The 18245-nt window shown below is 43.0% G+C and overlaps 1 protein-coding gene across 1 annotated transcript in view; it reads left to right on the top strand.

Moving 5' to 3' along the window:
- The window catches only part of SLC7A6 (solute carrier family 7 member 6), an 855166-nt gene that overhangs the window by 785332 nt on the left and 51589 nt on the right, over window positions 1–18245 (top strand). Inside the window, exon 8 of the mRNA XM_044081519.1 lies at window positions 3518–3701. Within this exon, the coding sequence (XP_043937454.1) occupies window positions 3518–3701 (184 nt within the window). The remainder of the gene's footprint in view (window positions 1–3517; window positions 3702–18245) is intronic.

The following is an 18245-nucleotide window of genomic DNA, read 5'->3' as shown; positions in this document are numbered from 1 at the left end:
ATGCAAGACTGAATATGAGGAAACTACAATGGTATCTAAAAAGCCTATGGTGTCAACATTCTCAGGATCTAGAATCAAGGATTCCTGTCATACCTTGTCTAAAGATAGAGTTTTTTTGGTGGGCAGAGGCCTGCCACCAAAATAAGGGACTTCCATTCACTCTACCCCCCTGCCACCCTAACAACAGACACATCAGACTATGCATGGGGGGCTCACTTGGCAGGGCAGTGCATTCAGGGCAAATGGAACCCAAGTCAAATGCACCTGCATATCAGTCAAAAAGAAATGTTAGCTGTACCAAATGCTCTAACAGCCTTCTAGGACTGCATTCTTCCAGGACAATTATTGATAAAGATGGACAACACCATTGTTATGTGATACATAAACACGCAGGGGGAACCCACTCATACCCTCTCTGCAGACTAACCATGGCTCTGTGGAACACAGCCTTGAGCTACCAAGTGCGCCTACAGGCTTAATTCCTGACAGGAAAGCTAAATACACTGGCAGACGACCTAAGCAGAAATCTCATGGACCCATACAAATACATTTTGAGAAACAAATGGGGGAGCCCAGAGGTGGACCTGTTTGCCTCCCCTCACAACTACCAATTGGACAAATTCTGCACAAGGACTCCCCACGAACAAGCTTGGAAAGTGGATGCTCTGTCCTTCACCTGGAAAAACCTATCAGTTTATGCCTTTCCCCCTCTGCCTCTCCTCTCCAAACTGCTACTAAAGATCAAACAGGACAAACCAAGGACAATACTGATTGCACCAGACTTGCCATGCCAACACTGGTACCCCCTCTTGCGCAGTGTGTCACTACTGGCACCATGGCACCTGCCTCAGACCCCTGCCCTGCTGTCCCAGCAGGAGGGCCAGATTCTGCACCCACAGCTTCAAACCCTGAACCTTGCAGCCTGGCTACTTACATGACTTCTCCTTTACCATCCCTCAGTAAGCAAGTGACAGATGTCATTCTGGCGGCAAGGAGGCCTAGTACTAGAAAATCCTATGCTGAAAAATGCAAAAGATTCTGTTCCTGGTGCCAGACTCAGGGGATGGGCACAGTGTTGCCCAGTTTACCTCATATTCTTCAATACTTAACTGAGATGCTTCATAAGGGCCTTTCCTTTTCTTCCATCAAGATTCATGCCTCAGCCATTTCAGCACATTACAATACAGAGCCACCCCTTTTCTCTCACCCATTGCTGAAGCAATTCCTCAGAGGGGCCAGAAACTTAAGACCACACAGGAGAGCCCCTACTCCAGCCTGAGACCTTAACTTTGTATTGGAAAAGCTCACTTTACCCCCCATTTGAGCCAGCTGCAAATGCAGAATTGAAATTCCTTTCTTGGAAAACGGCCTTCCTTCTAGCCATCACTTCAGCAAGAAAGGTGTCTGCATTACAGGCCCTCATGGCAGTGGAGCCTTTCATCATCTTTCACGCGGACAGGGTGTCAATCCCTCCTTTATGCCCAAGGTGGTATCCAGTGCGGCCCTTAATCAGTTTATTCATTTGCCAGCCTTCTTTTCTAATCCACAGAACAAAGGTGAACAAATACTGCACTCCTTGGATGTGCACATACAACTTAGATTTTACTTGGACAGGACTAAGCCTCTCAGGAAATCTGAACAGCTGCTGGTTGCATTTGCTGCAGGGGCAGAGGGGAAGGCCATTTCAAAGCAAACCATTTCTAAGTGGATAGGCCATTGCATTAATTTCTGCTATAAGCACCATGGAAAACCTACCCCACAGGATAAGACCACATTCAGCCAGGGCTGCATCTACCTCTACAGCCTTTCTCAGAGGTGTCCCTACCAAGGACATCCTAGAAGCTGCTACCTGGAGTTCTGTACATACCTTCAGCAAGTATTACCACTTGCCAATTTTTTTCTAAATCCAGAGCTGGTTTTGTCACTGCGGTCTTGCAGGGTCTTATAGCTGGTCCTAATGCTACCTAATTACATCCTCCCATCCTTAACTTTGGGAATCTACCCAAATGTGATGACTGCAACAGTGAAACATGAAGAACATAGTACAGTTGTGTACACTTACCATAAATGTAAATGTTCGAGTGTATTTACTGTTGCAGTCCTGGTTACCCTCCCTCCAGCCCCCTGACTTCTATTGACTATACCTATTCTTGTTTACTATGCTTTAAGCTTTTTAGTGTATTTGCTTTTTTGTTGGAGGTGTAACCTTGTATATAATTGCGTCCCATTATGGGGCCACCTGACATCTGGGGCAGGAAAAACTGATGTAATGGCATCGGCTGCATGGTTTATACCTCAGACAACCTGACATCATGGAAGATGAGACAGCAACTGACGCAGGACTCAAGACTTTGATAATCAGGCCGACTGAGGGCTACCTGCAAGCAGATAACCCAAATGTGATGACTGCAACAGTGAATACACTCGAGCATCTACATTTATGGTAAGTATACACAACTGTACATTTCTCATGCTGACACCAAGAAAGGGCTACCAGTATCCAAAGTTACTCTTTCCAAATGGTTAACTGATTGCATAAAATTCACATATTCCTCAGTGAATCAACCATTAGGACATAGCGTGAAAGTGCATTCCACTAGGGCTCTTTCTACTTCCTCAGCTTATGTGGCTAGGCTGCCTTTGGACACTATATGTGCAGCTGCCACTTGGTCTAAGCCTCATACCTTCATCACACATTACAAAGTAGATAGGGCCTCCAGGGACAGGGCTTCCTTTGGTTCCACTGTCCTCAGGAATATAGTCCCATGAGCCACCCAGTATTAAGGGTGCTTGGGACGCTACCCATTTTTAAGAATGAATGGCAAGATTGAACAACTTCACATAAGGAAGTTATGTAATTATCATAATGTTCCATGTGAGTTGTTCATCTCGCCTTCATTCTTACATTCCCACCTGCCTTACCCCTCCAGGATTCTTGAAGAACAAGTAAGACTTTGCAGTCTGGTGGAGCTTGTTCTAGGATTTCTTACTCCGGCTGGAGTACCATTTATGTGTTATCATGTTACACATGTTGGGATCAGCAAACTAGATCTGAGGTGAGACCTAGAGCATCATGGGATAGGGTCTTGGCCTCAAGCTACTCTAAAACCTTGATCTTGTGAAAGCGGCCGACTCTGAGCCGATGGATCGGCTCCGAACCAATGTGTAAGAATGAAGGCGAGATGAACAACTCACATGGAACGTTATATGGTAAGTACATAACTTCTTTTTCTGTTATGTGGGAGTCTTGTTAAAAAATTGCCATAAAAATTTGAATTAGATTTTTTTCTCTCTAATTTAGATATTTGTACAGCCACAGCTTTATATGGAATTTATATTGAAGCTTATTACAAGAACTGAGCCCAGTATCTTGTTTGGTAGCCTAGTTGCCTTCATCCCTAGCTCAATGAAACACATCTCAGCAAAGTATAAACCACTTGGTTACTTTTTGTGTTTTAAGAACTGTTTTACTATGACTTTTTAACATGATTTTCATTTTTTTTTCTCTCTTTCCCAGCTTAGCCTGTTCTTCCCAATTGTGTTTTGCCTGTGTACCATTTTCCTGGTGGCTGTGCCACTCTACAGTGATACTGTAAACTCACTGATTGGAATTGGGATTGCCCTGTCTGGAGTCCCTGTGTACTTCATGGGAGTCTACCTCCCAGAGTCAAAAAGACCACCCATCATTGGAAAGCTGCTTGGTAAGTTGTTGACTGATTCTCCTTTCATGTTGTACAATTTTCAGCATTTTATGGCCGATGAAAGAAGAAAAGGATTATGTCGATATCATTAATTTCTGATTATGCTGTTTGTTTAGGCCCTAATATGAAAAAACAAGTAAATCAAGCCTCAAAATGTTTAGGGTGAGTATCACAGCAAAAACATCATTGCAATGGCATTTCTAAAAATGCTGGGTTATATGGCCGCCTCAGTCCTGATGATACCCTATCAAAACTACAGATGAGGAAGCGCCAGTGGTATCTGAGAAACAAAGGGTACCAGTAAGCCCAGTTCATGCAGCATCCCATCCTTCTCCTGCCTTGTATGAAGAAAAATGTCTTGTGGGTGCACCAAGTAATCCGTAAATCAGGGAGTTCCACTTGGGCTAGGCCCATTGGTTCATATGTGTTTACTAGGCTAACAACCACAAGGGCCTTTTGTTTATAAATATAGCCATGTATCCCAAATCTCTAACAAGTTCTGGTACCCTTGTTAAGTGTAAGAAGGGGCTTGGGAGGCAAAACCTCTACAAGCAGAGGCCTGGGAGATGAACCATTTACAGGTTGCCTGTGCCTGTTAGAGACATAGGTGCCATATACCCCAGTGCTTACAATGGACTCCTAAGACATCAAATAAGGAGCCCACTCAGGGGAGCTAAGGATCTAGAGAGCCTGGAACAAAGGATGGAAAAGAAAACACATCACCACAAAGGAAATTGTGGCAGCAATCCTAGACATCCAGACCTTTAAAACCATGTGAAAACCACTGATCCTTGTCTTCCTCATAGAAAATCACAGTGATGAGGTACATCAACATATGGGAATCACTCCATCATACCACTTGTGCAAGTTGGCTGTGGAGACATAGAATCTGGCCAGAAATGGGGTATGCTTCTCAGGACATCTTACATTCATTCTCAGGAAAACACCTTGCTGAGCATGACAAAGGTAGAACTTCACCAGTGATGCTGAACAGGGATGTCCTTCTAGATCAGGTCCCACAGGTGTATTGTGCCAGAAGTAAACCATTCAGCATCACAAAAAAAAAAAAAAAAGGAAACTCAGAAACTGTTCTACAGAGCAAGCCTTGACAAATATACACCTTCTACATCAGTAAGGCAAGCCAGCCTCTGTATTTTTTATCCAACCTCTCTTCTTCCCAAGGTAATTCAAAAGATAGAGAACAGCCAATACTAAACGGCAGTGTCCTAGCCCCTCCCCAACCAAGCTTACATATACCCTCACTTAAGATGCCATGTTTAAATTGGTGTTCCGATCGAGTGCACAACCCATGTAGGAGAACTTTACTCGACTACTGTACCAGCTAACCAAGACAAAATGTATAGTGTGATGTTCATCGTGTTACACTGCTGCAGTCATCACACTTGGGTTATCCTGCCGTCAGGTGGTCCCACAGTCGGCCAGAGTTCCAAAGTCTTGGTCCGGCGTCAGTTGCTGTTGCTTCTTCCCTGACGTCAGTGTGCCAGGGGTATATAAGAGGCATCCGACACCATTTTCTTCAGTCTTTCTTGCCGCACAGTGCCCGAAGCAGAAGCAGTTCGCAAGTGCCGGTCGGCCGACTCCTGAGATTTTCAAATCGAATTTCAGACCAAAGTCTTCAATAAAGCTAAGTACCCCGTTGGGGAACCTTTTCTTGCCTCAGTCCAATGGCAGAAAAAGTTAACAATTGAATTTCTTGTGGGAAGCAAATACCTCATAAGGATTTTCATTCTTATTGTATTCCTTGCCTAGGCCCAGACCACGACGTCACAGGTTATCGGTTTTGTGCTAGGTTTAACAAACAAACTGTTAAACGTCGGTTTGATTTCGCTCGACATTATTTTGGTAGGAAATTTAATTATACCATGCCGTTGGTGCAACCAGCGACTGAAATGCATAAAAAACGCAAAGATAAAGACAGGCAGCCGAGACCCAAACCAGACTCCGAGGCCTCTGCAGGGCCAGTCGCCGGTTCTCCGGTTTTCAGTGAGGCGCCTACACAGCCCCTGACGACCGCTGATTTAGAACCCCAGGCGGCATCCGATCCCCAAGCGGAGATTACTAGGCCTCCACAGTCTTTACCTTTAGGCCCTTCCAACTCTGTGGCTGAAGGAGTTTCCGGTGCAGTTGAAACGCCTTCAGTTGCAGAAGGTGTCTTCAGACCGACTACACTCACTATTAAATCATATGCAAAACTGAAAACTTCTTTAAAAGCAAAGAAGACTGTACAGCAGTCTCCAGTACAAGGCCCCATGCCTAAGAAACAGATGCTGAAGACTTAATTACCCTAATCAGGGGTTCCCATCCCCCTCTTGATAAAAGGCCTAGACAGGAGGAGGACTACGCTTCCTCTGACCAGGTTTCAATTTCCTCAGATTCTTCTGAGGAACAGGAATACACTTTTCCTCCTTATGAAGACTCTGATGCTGAGGAGTCTATTCTTTCAGAATCTCCCCCCGAAGACTACTCTTTCGGGGAAACTACATACCATGAGGGAACATTTCCAGTGGGAAGGCCAGGATTACTCTGAATCTAAGAAAAGGCTCGGAGAGTTCCTTTTACTACCCCAGCACAGACCACTTGCTATTCCACCCGTGTTAGACATTGTGGATGATGTTTATTCAGAATCTAGCCTTAACCCATATTCACTACCTCCTGCACCAGCCAAACCAGACAGATATTACAGAGTCCCTGACTCGCACAAATTCCTATATAAAAGCCCTGTTGCTGACCCAGAAACCATTTCCCAGGGTCCCAAAGGGGTTAAGGCCTCGACTGCTAAAAATCCTGTACCCTCTGAAAGGGATTCTAGGGCACTAGACAGATGGGGAAAGAAAGTATATACCTCAGCTACTCTAGCTATGAGGGCCTTAAATTGCCAGTTTCACATGCTGAAATATCAACAATATTTGATGTCTCAATTAAAACAAAAAATGATCACATGTACAGAGCAGCCTGATTACAAGGAAATGCAAGATTTGTTGCATGCAGCTGAACAAGTGGGAAAATATACTTTACAATGTGAATTTGATTCATTGGAAGCTTCTTGTAGAGCAGCAGTGACAGGGTCTGTCATACGTAGGCATGCTTGGTTAAAAGAACAAACTTTACCTGATCATGTCAAAGCAAAGTTATTGGATGCACCTTTACAGCGGGATGTTTTATTTGGTGTAAAAGCAGAAGTTGTTTTAAAGAAAATGGAGGATAAGGCAAAATCTATGCAGACGGTCAAGGATTTTTTACAGGTTCAACCCCCTCGTTTCAGCAGAAATTGGCCAACCAAAAACTGGTCCTTCCCAGCTTCTGACAGGCCACAGAGGGGCAAATACAGACGCCCAAGGGGCAGAGGTCAGTCACAAGGCTCTTACAAGCCTCAACAATGGGGGGCCACAACCCAGAAAGGAGGAGAAGACAGGTCTCAAACTATCAGAAGACAAACACAATGACTTACCCCTCAGACTGCCAAACAAATCCCTCTTGGCAGCTCCCTTGGGAGGAAAACTAGCACTTTTTGCAGACAACTGGCACATCATCACAAAAGACAAATGGGTCCTAAATATTGTATCTCAAGGATACAGGTTCCACTTTCCTTTTATCCTTGGTAAAGTGTGAGTGCCAAACCTGCCACCAAATCAATGGGCAGAGGCTCAAAAACAAATTACAGCTGTCATGGACATGAGAGCCATTCAACAGGTTCCTACACAGGAGCAAGGACAAGGATTTTACTCAAGACTCTTCCTAGTTCCACGAAAGGACAAAGCCTGGAGACCCATTCTGGACCTCTCAATTCTAAACACATATCTGCAAGTACCCAAATTCAAGATGTTAACACTACAGCAACTTCTTCCCATGCTGGGCAAGAAGGCTTGGCTAGTAACGTTGGACCTCAAGGAGGCATACCTGCATGTCCCTATCAGACAAAATTGCAGAAGATACCTCCGATTTATAGCTGGTTCAACCCATAACCAATTCTCTGCACTGCCCTTTGGCTTATCTACTGCGCCCAGGGTCTTCACAAAATGCCTGGCACCAGTAATTGCATACTGCAGACAATGAGGAATTCAAATATTTCCATACCTGGACGACTGCCTTATTCAAGCAGAAAGCAAGGACATCCTTTTAAAGCATCTGACATTTGTCAAAAACCTATTAAGTTGCCTAGGGTACACAGTAAATGAAAATAAGTCAAAACTAGTGCCCTCACAAGACATAATATTCCTGGGTGCCAGCTTAAATACAACGGCCCAGATGGCTTATCTCACGCCAGACAAACAAGGACAACTGACTCAATACTTCAAAATGATGGCAACAAAGACCCAACTCCCTGCAAGAAAAATTCTGCAGGCCTTTGGATTCATGGCATCTTGCACACTACTAATACCATCTGCAAAACTGCATATGAGGAAATTACAATGGTACCTGAAAAGCGTATGGACTCTACACAGCCACAGCTTGGAAACAATAATACCACTCATTCCCTGCCTTCAACAGGAGTTTCTATGGTGGGCTCAGGCATGCCACCTCAACAAGGGTCAGCCTTTTACCTTACCCACTTCCAGGCAAACTATAACAGCATATGCATCGGATTATGCCTGGGGAGCACACATGGCAGGACAGTGTATTCAGGGCAAATGGTCTACAGATCAAAGGCATCTACATATCAATCAAAAAGAGATGCTGGCTGTACAAAATGCCCTAACAGCTTTCAAGGACCTCCTACATACAGGACAACTCCCAGTAAAGATGGACAAAACCACAGTGATGTGGTACATAAACAAGCAAGGGGGCACATATTCCTACCCCCTGTGCAGGCAAGCAATGACCTTGTGGAACACAGCACTGACCTACCAAGTTCCAACTACAAGCTCAATTCCTGCCAGGAAAGAAAAACACATTGGCAGATAGATGATCTAAGCAGAAACATCATAGACCCTCACAAGTGGAAACTAGATCCACAAGTATTCGCAATGATAACTCAAAAATGGGGGAGCCCAGACATAGATCTGTTTGCCTCACCCCAAAACTACCAACTACGGAAATTTTGCACAAGGACATACCACACACTAGCTTGGAAAGTGGACGCCCTGTCATTCAGTTGGAAAACATTAACAGTGTATACCTTTCCTCCACTACCTCTTCTGGCAAAGGTGCTGCTGAAAGCCAGATTAGAGAGGCCACAAATGATACTCATTGCTCCAGACTGGCCACGTCAACACTGGTATCCAATACTAAGGAACATGGCCCAAGGCCCACCATGGATTATACCTCAAATTCCTCACCTGCTCACTCAGCAAAACAATCAGATTCTACACAGCCAGCTCAAGACTTTAAATCTGGCTGCATGGCAAATTACCTAAACAACCAGTCAACACTTCTCTCTAAAGCTGTTATGGATGTCATTCTGGAGGCCAGGAGGCCCAGCACCAGGAAAGCCTATTCAGACAAATGGAAAAGATTTTGCGCCTGGAACCAGGCTAAAGGCCAAAATTCCCTTGTCCCAAATATTCCTCAGATTCTACATTATTTAAATGAGATGTTGCACAAAGGACTTTCCTTTTCATCTATTAAGATCCACACCTCAGCTATTTCAGCTCAGTACAACACCGATCCTCCTATATTTTCACATCCATTACTAAGACAGTACCTCAGAGGGGCTAAGAACATAAGACCGCCCCGGAGAGCACCAAAACCAACTTGGGATCTCAACTTTGTTTTGGAAAAACTTACACTACCGCCCTTTGAACCAGCTTTTACAGTTGACTTACAGTTTCTATCATGGAAAACTGCCCTGCTGCTAGCAATAACGTCAGCACGAAGAGTCTCAGAGCTACAGGCCCTAATGGCAGTAGAGCCTTTCATCGTTTTTTCATCAAAACAGAGTCGCTTTACGAACTAACCCTTCCTTTATGCCAAAGGTAGTATCCAGTGTGGCCCTAAACCAAACCATTAATTTGCCCACGTTTTATCCAAACCCCCAGAACAAAGGGGAAAGGCTCCTACACTCTTTGGACATTCACAGGCAATTACGTTACTACTTGGATAAAACTAAGGCTTTCAGAAAATCTGACCAGCTCTTTGTATCCTATGCTGCAAGATCACAAGGAAAAGCTATCTCAAAACAGACCATTTCAAAATGGATAGGACATTGTATCCATTTCTGCTACCCACACCATGGGAAACCTGTACCTGGTAACATTAGGCCCCATTCCACCAGGGCTACAGCAACATCCACAGCCTTTCTCAGAGGGGTACCAACCAAGGATATTTTGGAGGCTGCAACTTGGAGTTCAGTGCACACCTTCACCAAGCACCATCACCTACCTCTATACTCTAAAACCAGAGCTTGCTTTGCCACTACAGTTCTTGCAGGGCCTACTAGCTTCTCCAAACCCTGTTTAGTTCCACCGCCCATCCTTAGCTTTGGGATTCAACCCAAGTGTGATGACTGCAGCAGTGTAACATGATGAACGTAGTACAGTTTTGTATATACCATAAATGTAGATGTTCGAGTGTTCACACTGCTGCAGTCCAGGTTACCCTCCCTCCATCCCCTCTGACCTAGCTGAATTTTTCTATACCTTTCTATCCTGTACAACCTTTGTGGTGTATTTGCTTGTAACTGAAGGTATTTTATTTTATTCATTTTTTATGTTTTATTAGCAATATGTATTGCCAACCTACTTGGGGGCACCTGACATCTGGGGCAAGAAAAACTGAAGAAAATGGCATCGGATGCCTCTTATATACCCCTGGCCACTGACGTCAGGGAAGATGCGACAGCAACTGACGCCGGACCAAGACTTTGGAACTCTGGCCGACTACGGGACTGCTTGACGGCAGGATAACCCAAGTGTGATGACTGCAGCAGTGTGAACACTCGAACATCTACATTTATGGTAGGTACAAAACTGTACTTTTTTGCTATTTTATATTGATATTACTGCATATTGCCTAATTCTAGCATCTCTGAGTTAATGCTTGTGTAATTTGCTGGAGGAATTGCATTTTTATTGTAAAGTGAAAAGTTAGTTTCACAGAGAAAGTACGAGCACATGCCCCTTAGTGTTTGTTGTGAGCTAGAATATAGGCACCCCTAAAAAGACTACTCTTTGCGGTCACAGACTATATTCAAACCAAGTGTAACTAGGAAAGGGCTAAAAATGCCTGCTTATTGATGCTTATGCTGCCGTTTATGTTGTAGGTACTAAGGGAATTACAGTCATTATTTGATATAATTGTCATTATTGAGTACTGCATTTTCATCAACAAGCATAGTGCCTTTAACTGCAGCATGAAATTGGTTGTTTGCTGAATTTATAACTGTACTGTATCTTTACCTCCCTGTACTGCCATAATCTCTCCTAACCTGTACCCTATTATTTTCTAACTTTTTTTCTCTAACAGTTGATTTGAAATTACCATTTGACCTACATGCCCCCCCCTCCCTCCTTTAACCTGTGGGCCACTACCTGTACTGCCTGTAGCACTATACTACGGGAAAGAAAACTAAGACAAAATCAAGTGTATGTGACTTTATTTCTACCTAATCTGTTACAGGAAAGGGCTAAGCACACTTAATCGGTCCAATGCTAATTTTTTTTACCTCACTCTCCTACTTCTAAACTCTCTCTTGCTCCCTTACCAGAAAGTAGTATAACAACACTGTCTACCCTAAAACCTACCTACCATACAAACAAGTTTGTCTTGATTAAAACAAGGACAGTAAATTAAACAAAAAAAGCCTAAAAGACAAAAAAAGTCTGAAAGTCTTATACAGCATAATAACATATATTGCTATCCTTTGCTTGGAGATTAGGCCCTGCTCCGTTCACCCATGCTTCGCACAGGGTCTCACTACGCATCCCTCTCTGCCCCCAAATCCCACCCAGCCCACTATATCTAGATTTATCTTAACTATAGCCACTCCCACATATTTTCCACCAATCAGGGCCACTCTAACTCACCTTCCCCAATTACACCTCCCCCTCAGAGGCACCAGAAGCTGTTGAAGACTGGGGAGGGTGGAGGGTGAGAGGGGCTCTTAGTGTTCTAAAAAAGGGCAGTTTTTTATAACTATTTACTACCACAGCATAGGTTCACTTGGAGGACTTGAGGACTTTTTAAGCTTAGCCAATTCCCTTTTGGTGCTTGATTCTTGAATTAACATTTTCTGATTGGTCTTATCTATCCCATGGCTGATAATTGCATATTAGCCCTAGTGATAATAACTGTGATCATTCCATAGATAATTTGAGGGGACCTATGTAAGGAATGCAGCATTTAGGAACTGCCTCTATCCATTTGCGGCATGAGGGGCAATTGTGAAATACATTTTCTATTGCCCATCCTTAAATCCAAGTTGTATTTGAATATGGACGGATGAGCTTTGTTTTATTGTTATGGATAGTTTGTTCTGGAACAGTGGTAGCCTCTGTGGTACATCTCCATCTCTCCACAACATTCAAGCCCATGAAAAATAGGTACAAATCTGTACGCTGATTAACGCAACATTTGCATACATAATTACACAACCCCACCCACTCCAAAGGAATTGAGGGATACCAACTTTCAAACACAAACTGAAGAACAGAACTGAAGAAAATATAGCACCAGAGTCCCCCCTGCGGCCATTCCAATGTCCCATCACCTGGCTATTTGACAGCATTTACCATAAACACTAATGTGTGCATACTGCTTTACTTTTACAATGATTATTTGGATTTTATTTTTTTACATTTTATAGCACATTGCACAAACACTAACAGATACCTGCTAAACAAAGCAATACTGTCTCACAATGAAAATAGACTTGGCATTAAAACTTCTCTGCCCTTGAAACTCACATTCATTGAAACACCATTAAAACCCACACCACATCCAAAGAAAATGCATCTGGCCAGTGGTGGATAAAGATTACCTTTGGGCTGTTTTCAAATCAGAGGCCCCCTGCACACAAAACAAGAAACATACATGCATTTTTAATACACCTTCCTGACTTTATCAAATTATATTCCTTGTATAATACATCACACTTGTTAGACGTAAGTTAGAGCGCATTTTAAATTTATTGTTTGAACATTTTTCCAGTAGGCAATGAAGCAAAATGCATGCACCAATAATGACAAAGCTGCCCTATTCAGAACATTTCCATGATAACAGTCTACTTCTACACACAATACATATTTTATATATATATAAAAATACAAATTCAGAATCACAGTAGTGTAAGCCATAGGCATGTTGCACAGCTTCTTGCACATATTTTCAATTGTGGGGGGGGGGGGGGGGACTGACAAAAGGCAAGACACCAGGGACACATTTTAAACATTGCTTGTATAATTTTGGAAAGTTGCTTGCATAAAATGTTGTTACCACTGTACATTTCATTGCTGAGTCTTGAACCCAGAATGCTGTGCACTACAGTCAGAGCAACGTACCACTAAGCTAAATCAGTTTCCTGAAAGACAGGAAGACAAACTTAAATGGCTATCATTTAGCGAAGACAGTTCTCACTTATCGCCATAGCTCTCAACCTCTTAGCACAAAAATAGAACAAAGCCAATAATGGTGGAATACAGCCCCAAAATAGGGACACATTTCAAATACTGATCTTATAAACTTAGTAATTTGCTAGCATAAAAGGTTTTGTGTTACTGCTCCTGAAAAAACAGAAATTTAATGAGGAACAGAACAAAATTGTGAAGCATAAATTCGCAAGTGATGGTGGCTAGGGACTTTAGGCTCTTTTTACCTGCACCCAAGGTACAGGGTTTGAGCCTGTGTATCTCTAGCCACCAGATGTATTCTGTTGGGGGCATTTATATACACACACACACACACACACACACACACACACACACACACACACACACACACACACCTCTGAAGACAGTACCTTAGCTCACAGTAATCCTGAAGGCAGCAGTTAATCCGCAGCTGAATGTCTGCCCAAACGGCCGTTAAAACCAAAAACTCTTTGGCTGCAGTAAAGAAATGCCAACTCTGCAATGAAGACATCCATTCAAACAGTCTGCAATAAAAGTAATCCGAGACTGCAGTTAAAAGAAAAATCCCCAGCTCTGCAGTAAGGAATCCGTTCAAACAGGTGCGCAAAACTGTTCAAACAGGCATGTGGTCATTGCGCACGTATGACGAGTTGGGATGGTCGTAAGTGCTGCAAAAGTGGGGGGCCCCTCCCCCCTCACTCTGTGGTTCCGGCACCCATGCTCCCCCTTAATCCACCACACAACTAGCACTGCTCACCATTCTACTAATCAACATATTTACTCTTCTTGGTCTCTCAACATCTTATCACACCTCCATAACTAATTCTTCCAAACAATTTCACTGCACTCTCACATCTCCCACCTTCCAGCACCCACTCTACATCTACGCTTCCCCAGCCACAAGAAACCACATCCCTGTAGTCCCACTTAAATACCAAATACCATCCACTTTAAAGCAAAAAAATATCCTTAAAATATGACAAACTCCTAACTATCTACACTAAACTTATGCTGGCGTCCCTCTGTAAACTAACACTCAGTGGCGGCATCCACCCAAAACCCTGGCCCTACCTCCCCTAAACCCACCACTAACCTCCCTCAAAACACTCCTCACCTGTCTTTAATCACAGCCAGCTAAAAAACATCTGATCTCCTCATCCTGTGCCTAAACATTAGAAGTGTCTGTAACAAAACCCAAGACTTACATGTCTCCATAAAAACTTACTCCCCAGACATCCTCCTTCTAACTGAAACCTGTCGCTCATCAGTTTTCCTGACAATAAAACTTGATCCCATCCTACCAGTGTTCTTCCCTTAGTCTGTCTTTCATAGTGTCTTGTAGTACTCCTTAATTAGTCTTTGATGTGTGATCTTGTCTTCTTTCTTCTTCCATTTACACCTCCATCCCCTTCTCATTATTTTCTGTCGCTGCTGCATGATCTGATAAGTATCCATCCTGTATTTGAATCTTTTCTGTTATTTATATTAGGTTTCCTTTCATAAGAACTTCTCTAACCTGCTTAGTTGTGTCAAAATGTTTCTTGTGAATATGTATTCTCACTCAGTTGAATACCTTTTCCTCTATATGTCCAGCCATCCACCCTCTTTCATTCATTGGGATAGTTCTTGTTTCACCCTTTTGTATTTGTATGTTCATCCTTCCATACAACCTGTCTTGGGGTTACTAGGATACTGGCCCAAGAGTCATTTTAAGCCTAGCCAAGCTTACCCCATATTTACCAAAATACTGCTGGCGTGTTATAATATCCCACAGAATTTTATGGTTACAATATATGCTTGTACATGTCAAACATTCACAGGCTGCCCCAGCCCACTGGTGCCAAACCAGGAGTAAATTTGAGATTTCCCATCCATTGTTCCAATTTACATTGAAACAGGGTTAGGGGTGATTTTTGCTTCATGTGGCTGGGAAACTTGTTCCATACAATGGTTAATAACTGAGACCATACCTGTCCCTCCAACATCTCCTGTTTATGTCCTTAAATCATTTATTTTCTGATACTATTTGTTTTTTTAGATGTGCAGCAGTCAGTGTGGGATCAGAGGATGTGTTGTAGGCTAAGTATAGATTGCTATACAGCAGTCTGTAAGAGACTGAGTGCAGGGATAGGGCTTTGAGACAGTCCACATAGGACTTGTTGTTTATTCCCTGAACTCTCTTCGTGAGGAACCTCAAGAGATTGGGGGATGGCATAATGGTTATAGTATTTACATCACAGGCATAGGGTACAGAGTTTGTTTCCCAACTTTGGTCAGGGATTGGGGAGGTTAGTATAATGGTTAACATTTTAACCAACAGTCACAAGATACATGGTTTGATTCTCACCTTTGAAAGGGAAATTGGATATGCCTAAAATGGCCCACAAGGACAGCTTGCCTAGTACTTTCCTCTCAAACTTTTGCTTATGGCCTTGTCAGGTACATGCCAAAGGATGCATTGTACTCCATGACTGGTCTAATAGCTAAGAAAAGTGAAACTGTGACTGCCTTGGACCTGATTGTCATGCCCTTACTTGTAAGGTGTGCCACATAGAATGATTTTCTCACCACAGTAGGCACATGGTGGTCAAAGGTCAGGTTGCTGTCAATGTGTTCCAGATCCCAGACCACTAGGTCTATTTTTAGGGCTTTGGATCAGCCACAGATTCCTGGAGGCTGCCATGGCAAGATAGAACCAAAGATGTTGCAGATGTACATCACTGTTATACTTCAGACATGCTGCTGGCCAGGTGGTAAGGCTTCCACCTGGCATAGAGAGGGAAGGGTGCAAAGCTCTGGATGACAGGCTTTCTGTAGCAGCAGTTGCAAATGTAAAAACTACTACAACAATGAATATATTTGAACATCTGTGATTATGATACATTTCTAGCACCGCTATACTTTGTCCAAGCCAGATTGGGGCCATCATAATGTACTTTTTTCTCTACCATTGGGAACACGTTTGGAAGGAGGGATGCATTTAGAAGTGTAAAAAGAAATATTCCTGTCCAAGAGTAGAAAAAAAACATTAATTTCCCAAGTTTACTTACAGGGGAATCTGGCACAGAACTTCTCCAGCTGATAATTTTCCTAAGAAGCAAACAGTTCCATCTCCAACAGTGTCCTTCGTTAGATCACTGATGCAGTATTTCAAGCTGCTGGGTTATATTACTAAATAACCTGAACGTCCAGCTCAGGTACCAAAGCCAAAACCTACCATAGAGCCATAATTCCAATGTATGACCTAAGCCCATGAATATAGGAGTGTAAAACCTTGGGCTACCTCACCTGCAGTCTGAAAGCAAGTCTTTTACTCATCGGTCTGTTCTGTGGGTTGTCATAGGTTCATACGTTTTTACTAGGCTAATGACCACAAGGGCCTTTTTAAGCCTAGCCATGCAAGTTCTTATACCCTTGATAAATATAAGCAAGGGTTTAGGAGATGAAACATTTACAAGCAGGGGCTTGGGAGATGAACCATTTACAGGTTGCCTGTGTCCATTAGAGACATAGGTGCCAAACCAGGGATGAATGTCCTGTTCCCCATCCAGTTGTCCAAGTTGCACTTGAATTGGGTTAGGGAGGAACTCTGCTTAACGTGGATGGGGGAGCCTGTTCCATAGATGAGGTAGTCTATGGGATACATACCTGTCTCTCCAACAGGTCCTATTTATATCCCAGGCAAGGTTTAAGTCTTTAGAATGGGTAATCTGGTGCTGTTTGTTTTGTGGATATGCAGGAGGTCCATCAGAGTGGGGTTTGACAGTGCCCTTTATACCAGGCATAGATCTCTCCTCAAAAGCCTGTAGGAGACAGAATATAGGGATAGGGCCTTGAGGCAGTCTGCATAGGACATTTTATTTACATCCTGTATTCTTTTAGTGAAGAACCTCTGTGGACGTTCTAATTGTTGGATATGTTTGGTTAGGTACATACCAAAGGGGGCATTGTACTCAATGATAGGTTTGATGAATGCCGAATACATTGCAACAATAACTTCCTTGGATGTAATGCCATAACTTTGTTTATAAGTTGTGCAACATAGCATGATTTCCCCACTACTGTAGACATGTGATGGTCAAAGGCTAGATTACTATCTGTGTCCCTAAGTCCTTGACTTTTGGGTTATGTCTAAGAGATGGATGACTTCCCAAAGGATACTATTATGCATTTCTTGGCATTTAGTTTTAGTCAGTGGTATTGCTGACTTTCACTGGTTAGAAAAAGTGCCCCACTGGGGAGCCTTCCTTGTCTTAATATCTTCGGTGTTTGTTATTCTATTAGATGTTAGCTAGGAGGGGAAAGTGCAACTGTGGTAAGCAGATTCCCAACAAGGATCTCCACTCCCGGTGTCTTTTCTGTTTAAGGTGCAGAGCACAATTATAAAAATGGTAGTGTTAGTCCTTCATACCTAAAACCTTATGGATGGAACTCTGTTCTCTCAACACTTGGACACCCAGCACCTTAAGCTCCTTGCCCAAGCATAGTTGGTGGATCTTTCCACCCAGACATCTTGCCTATCACAAAGAAGTTTTTCAAAAGACATAGGCCTGACATTATACCTGTTCAGTTGGACTCTGACATACCTACAGAGATTTTGGAACCCCACAACCAGTATGGTGTCTGATGTATGCATGTCCAAAAAGACTGATCTTACCAACACTATTGAGAAGTCTGTATCATTATTTCTGTTGGACCCAAAGTTATTCCACAACTTTTAGTAAGATAGAAGACACCTGGATCACATGTTGAGGTATGTCAGGAGCATCTTCTAGTGAAAGCGGACATCACAATTAATAAAGAAAAAAATAATATTTCCTCTCTTCAGCCATTTTTCCCAATGCCTATTTAACACCGTATTTGTACCCAAACCATCATCTTTTGGCTCCTCTACTCCTGTTCCTCCAAAAGATACATTTGGAGTCATACTCGGAGAATGATGATACAGTCTTATTCTAATGAACGCTCTCTGGCCTACTCTACCTAGATACACTCTCCAAGCCAAATTAACTTTGATTAT

Source organism: Protopterus annectens, chromosome 8.part0 (assembly GCF_019279795.1).
Source record: "Protopterus annectens isolate FY-2018-M chromosome 8.part0, PAN1.0, whole genome shotgun sequence".
Taxonomy (NCBI): Eukaryota; Metazoa; Chordata; order Ceratodontiformes; family Protopteridae; genus Protopterus; species Protopterus annectens.
This window is presented reverse-complemented; position numbering and strand designations above follow the sequence as displayed.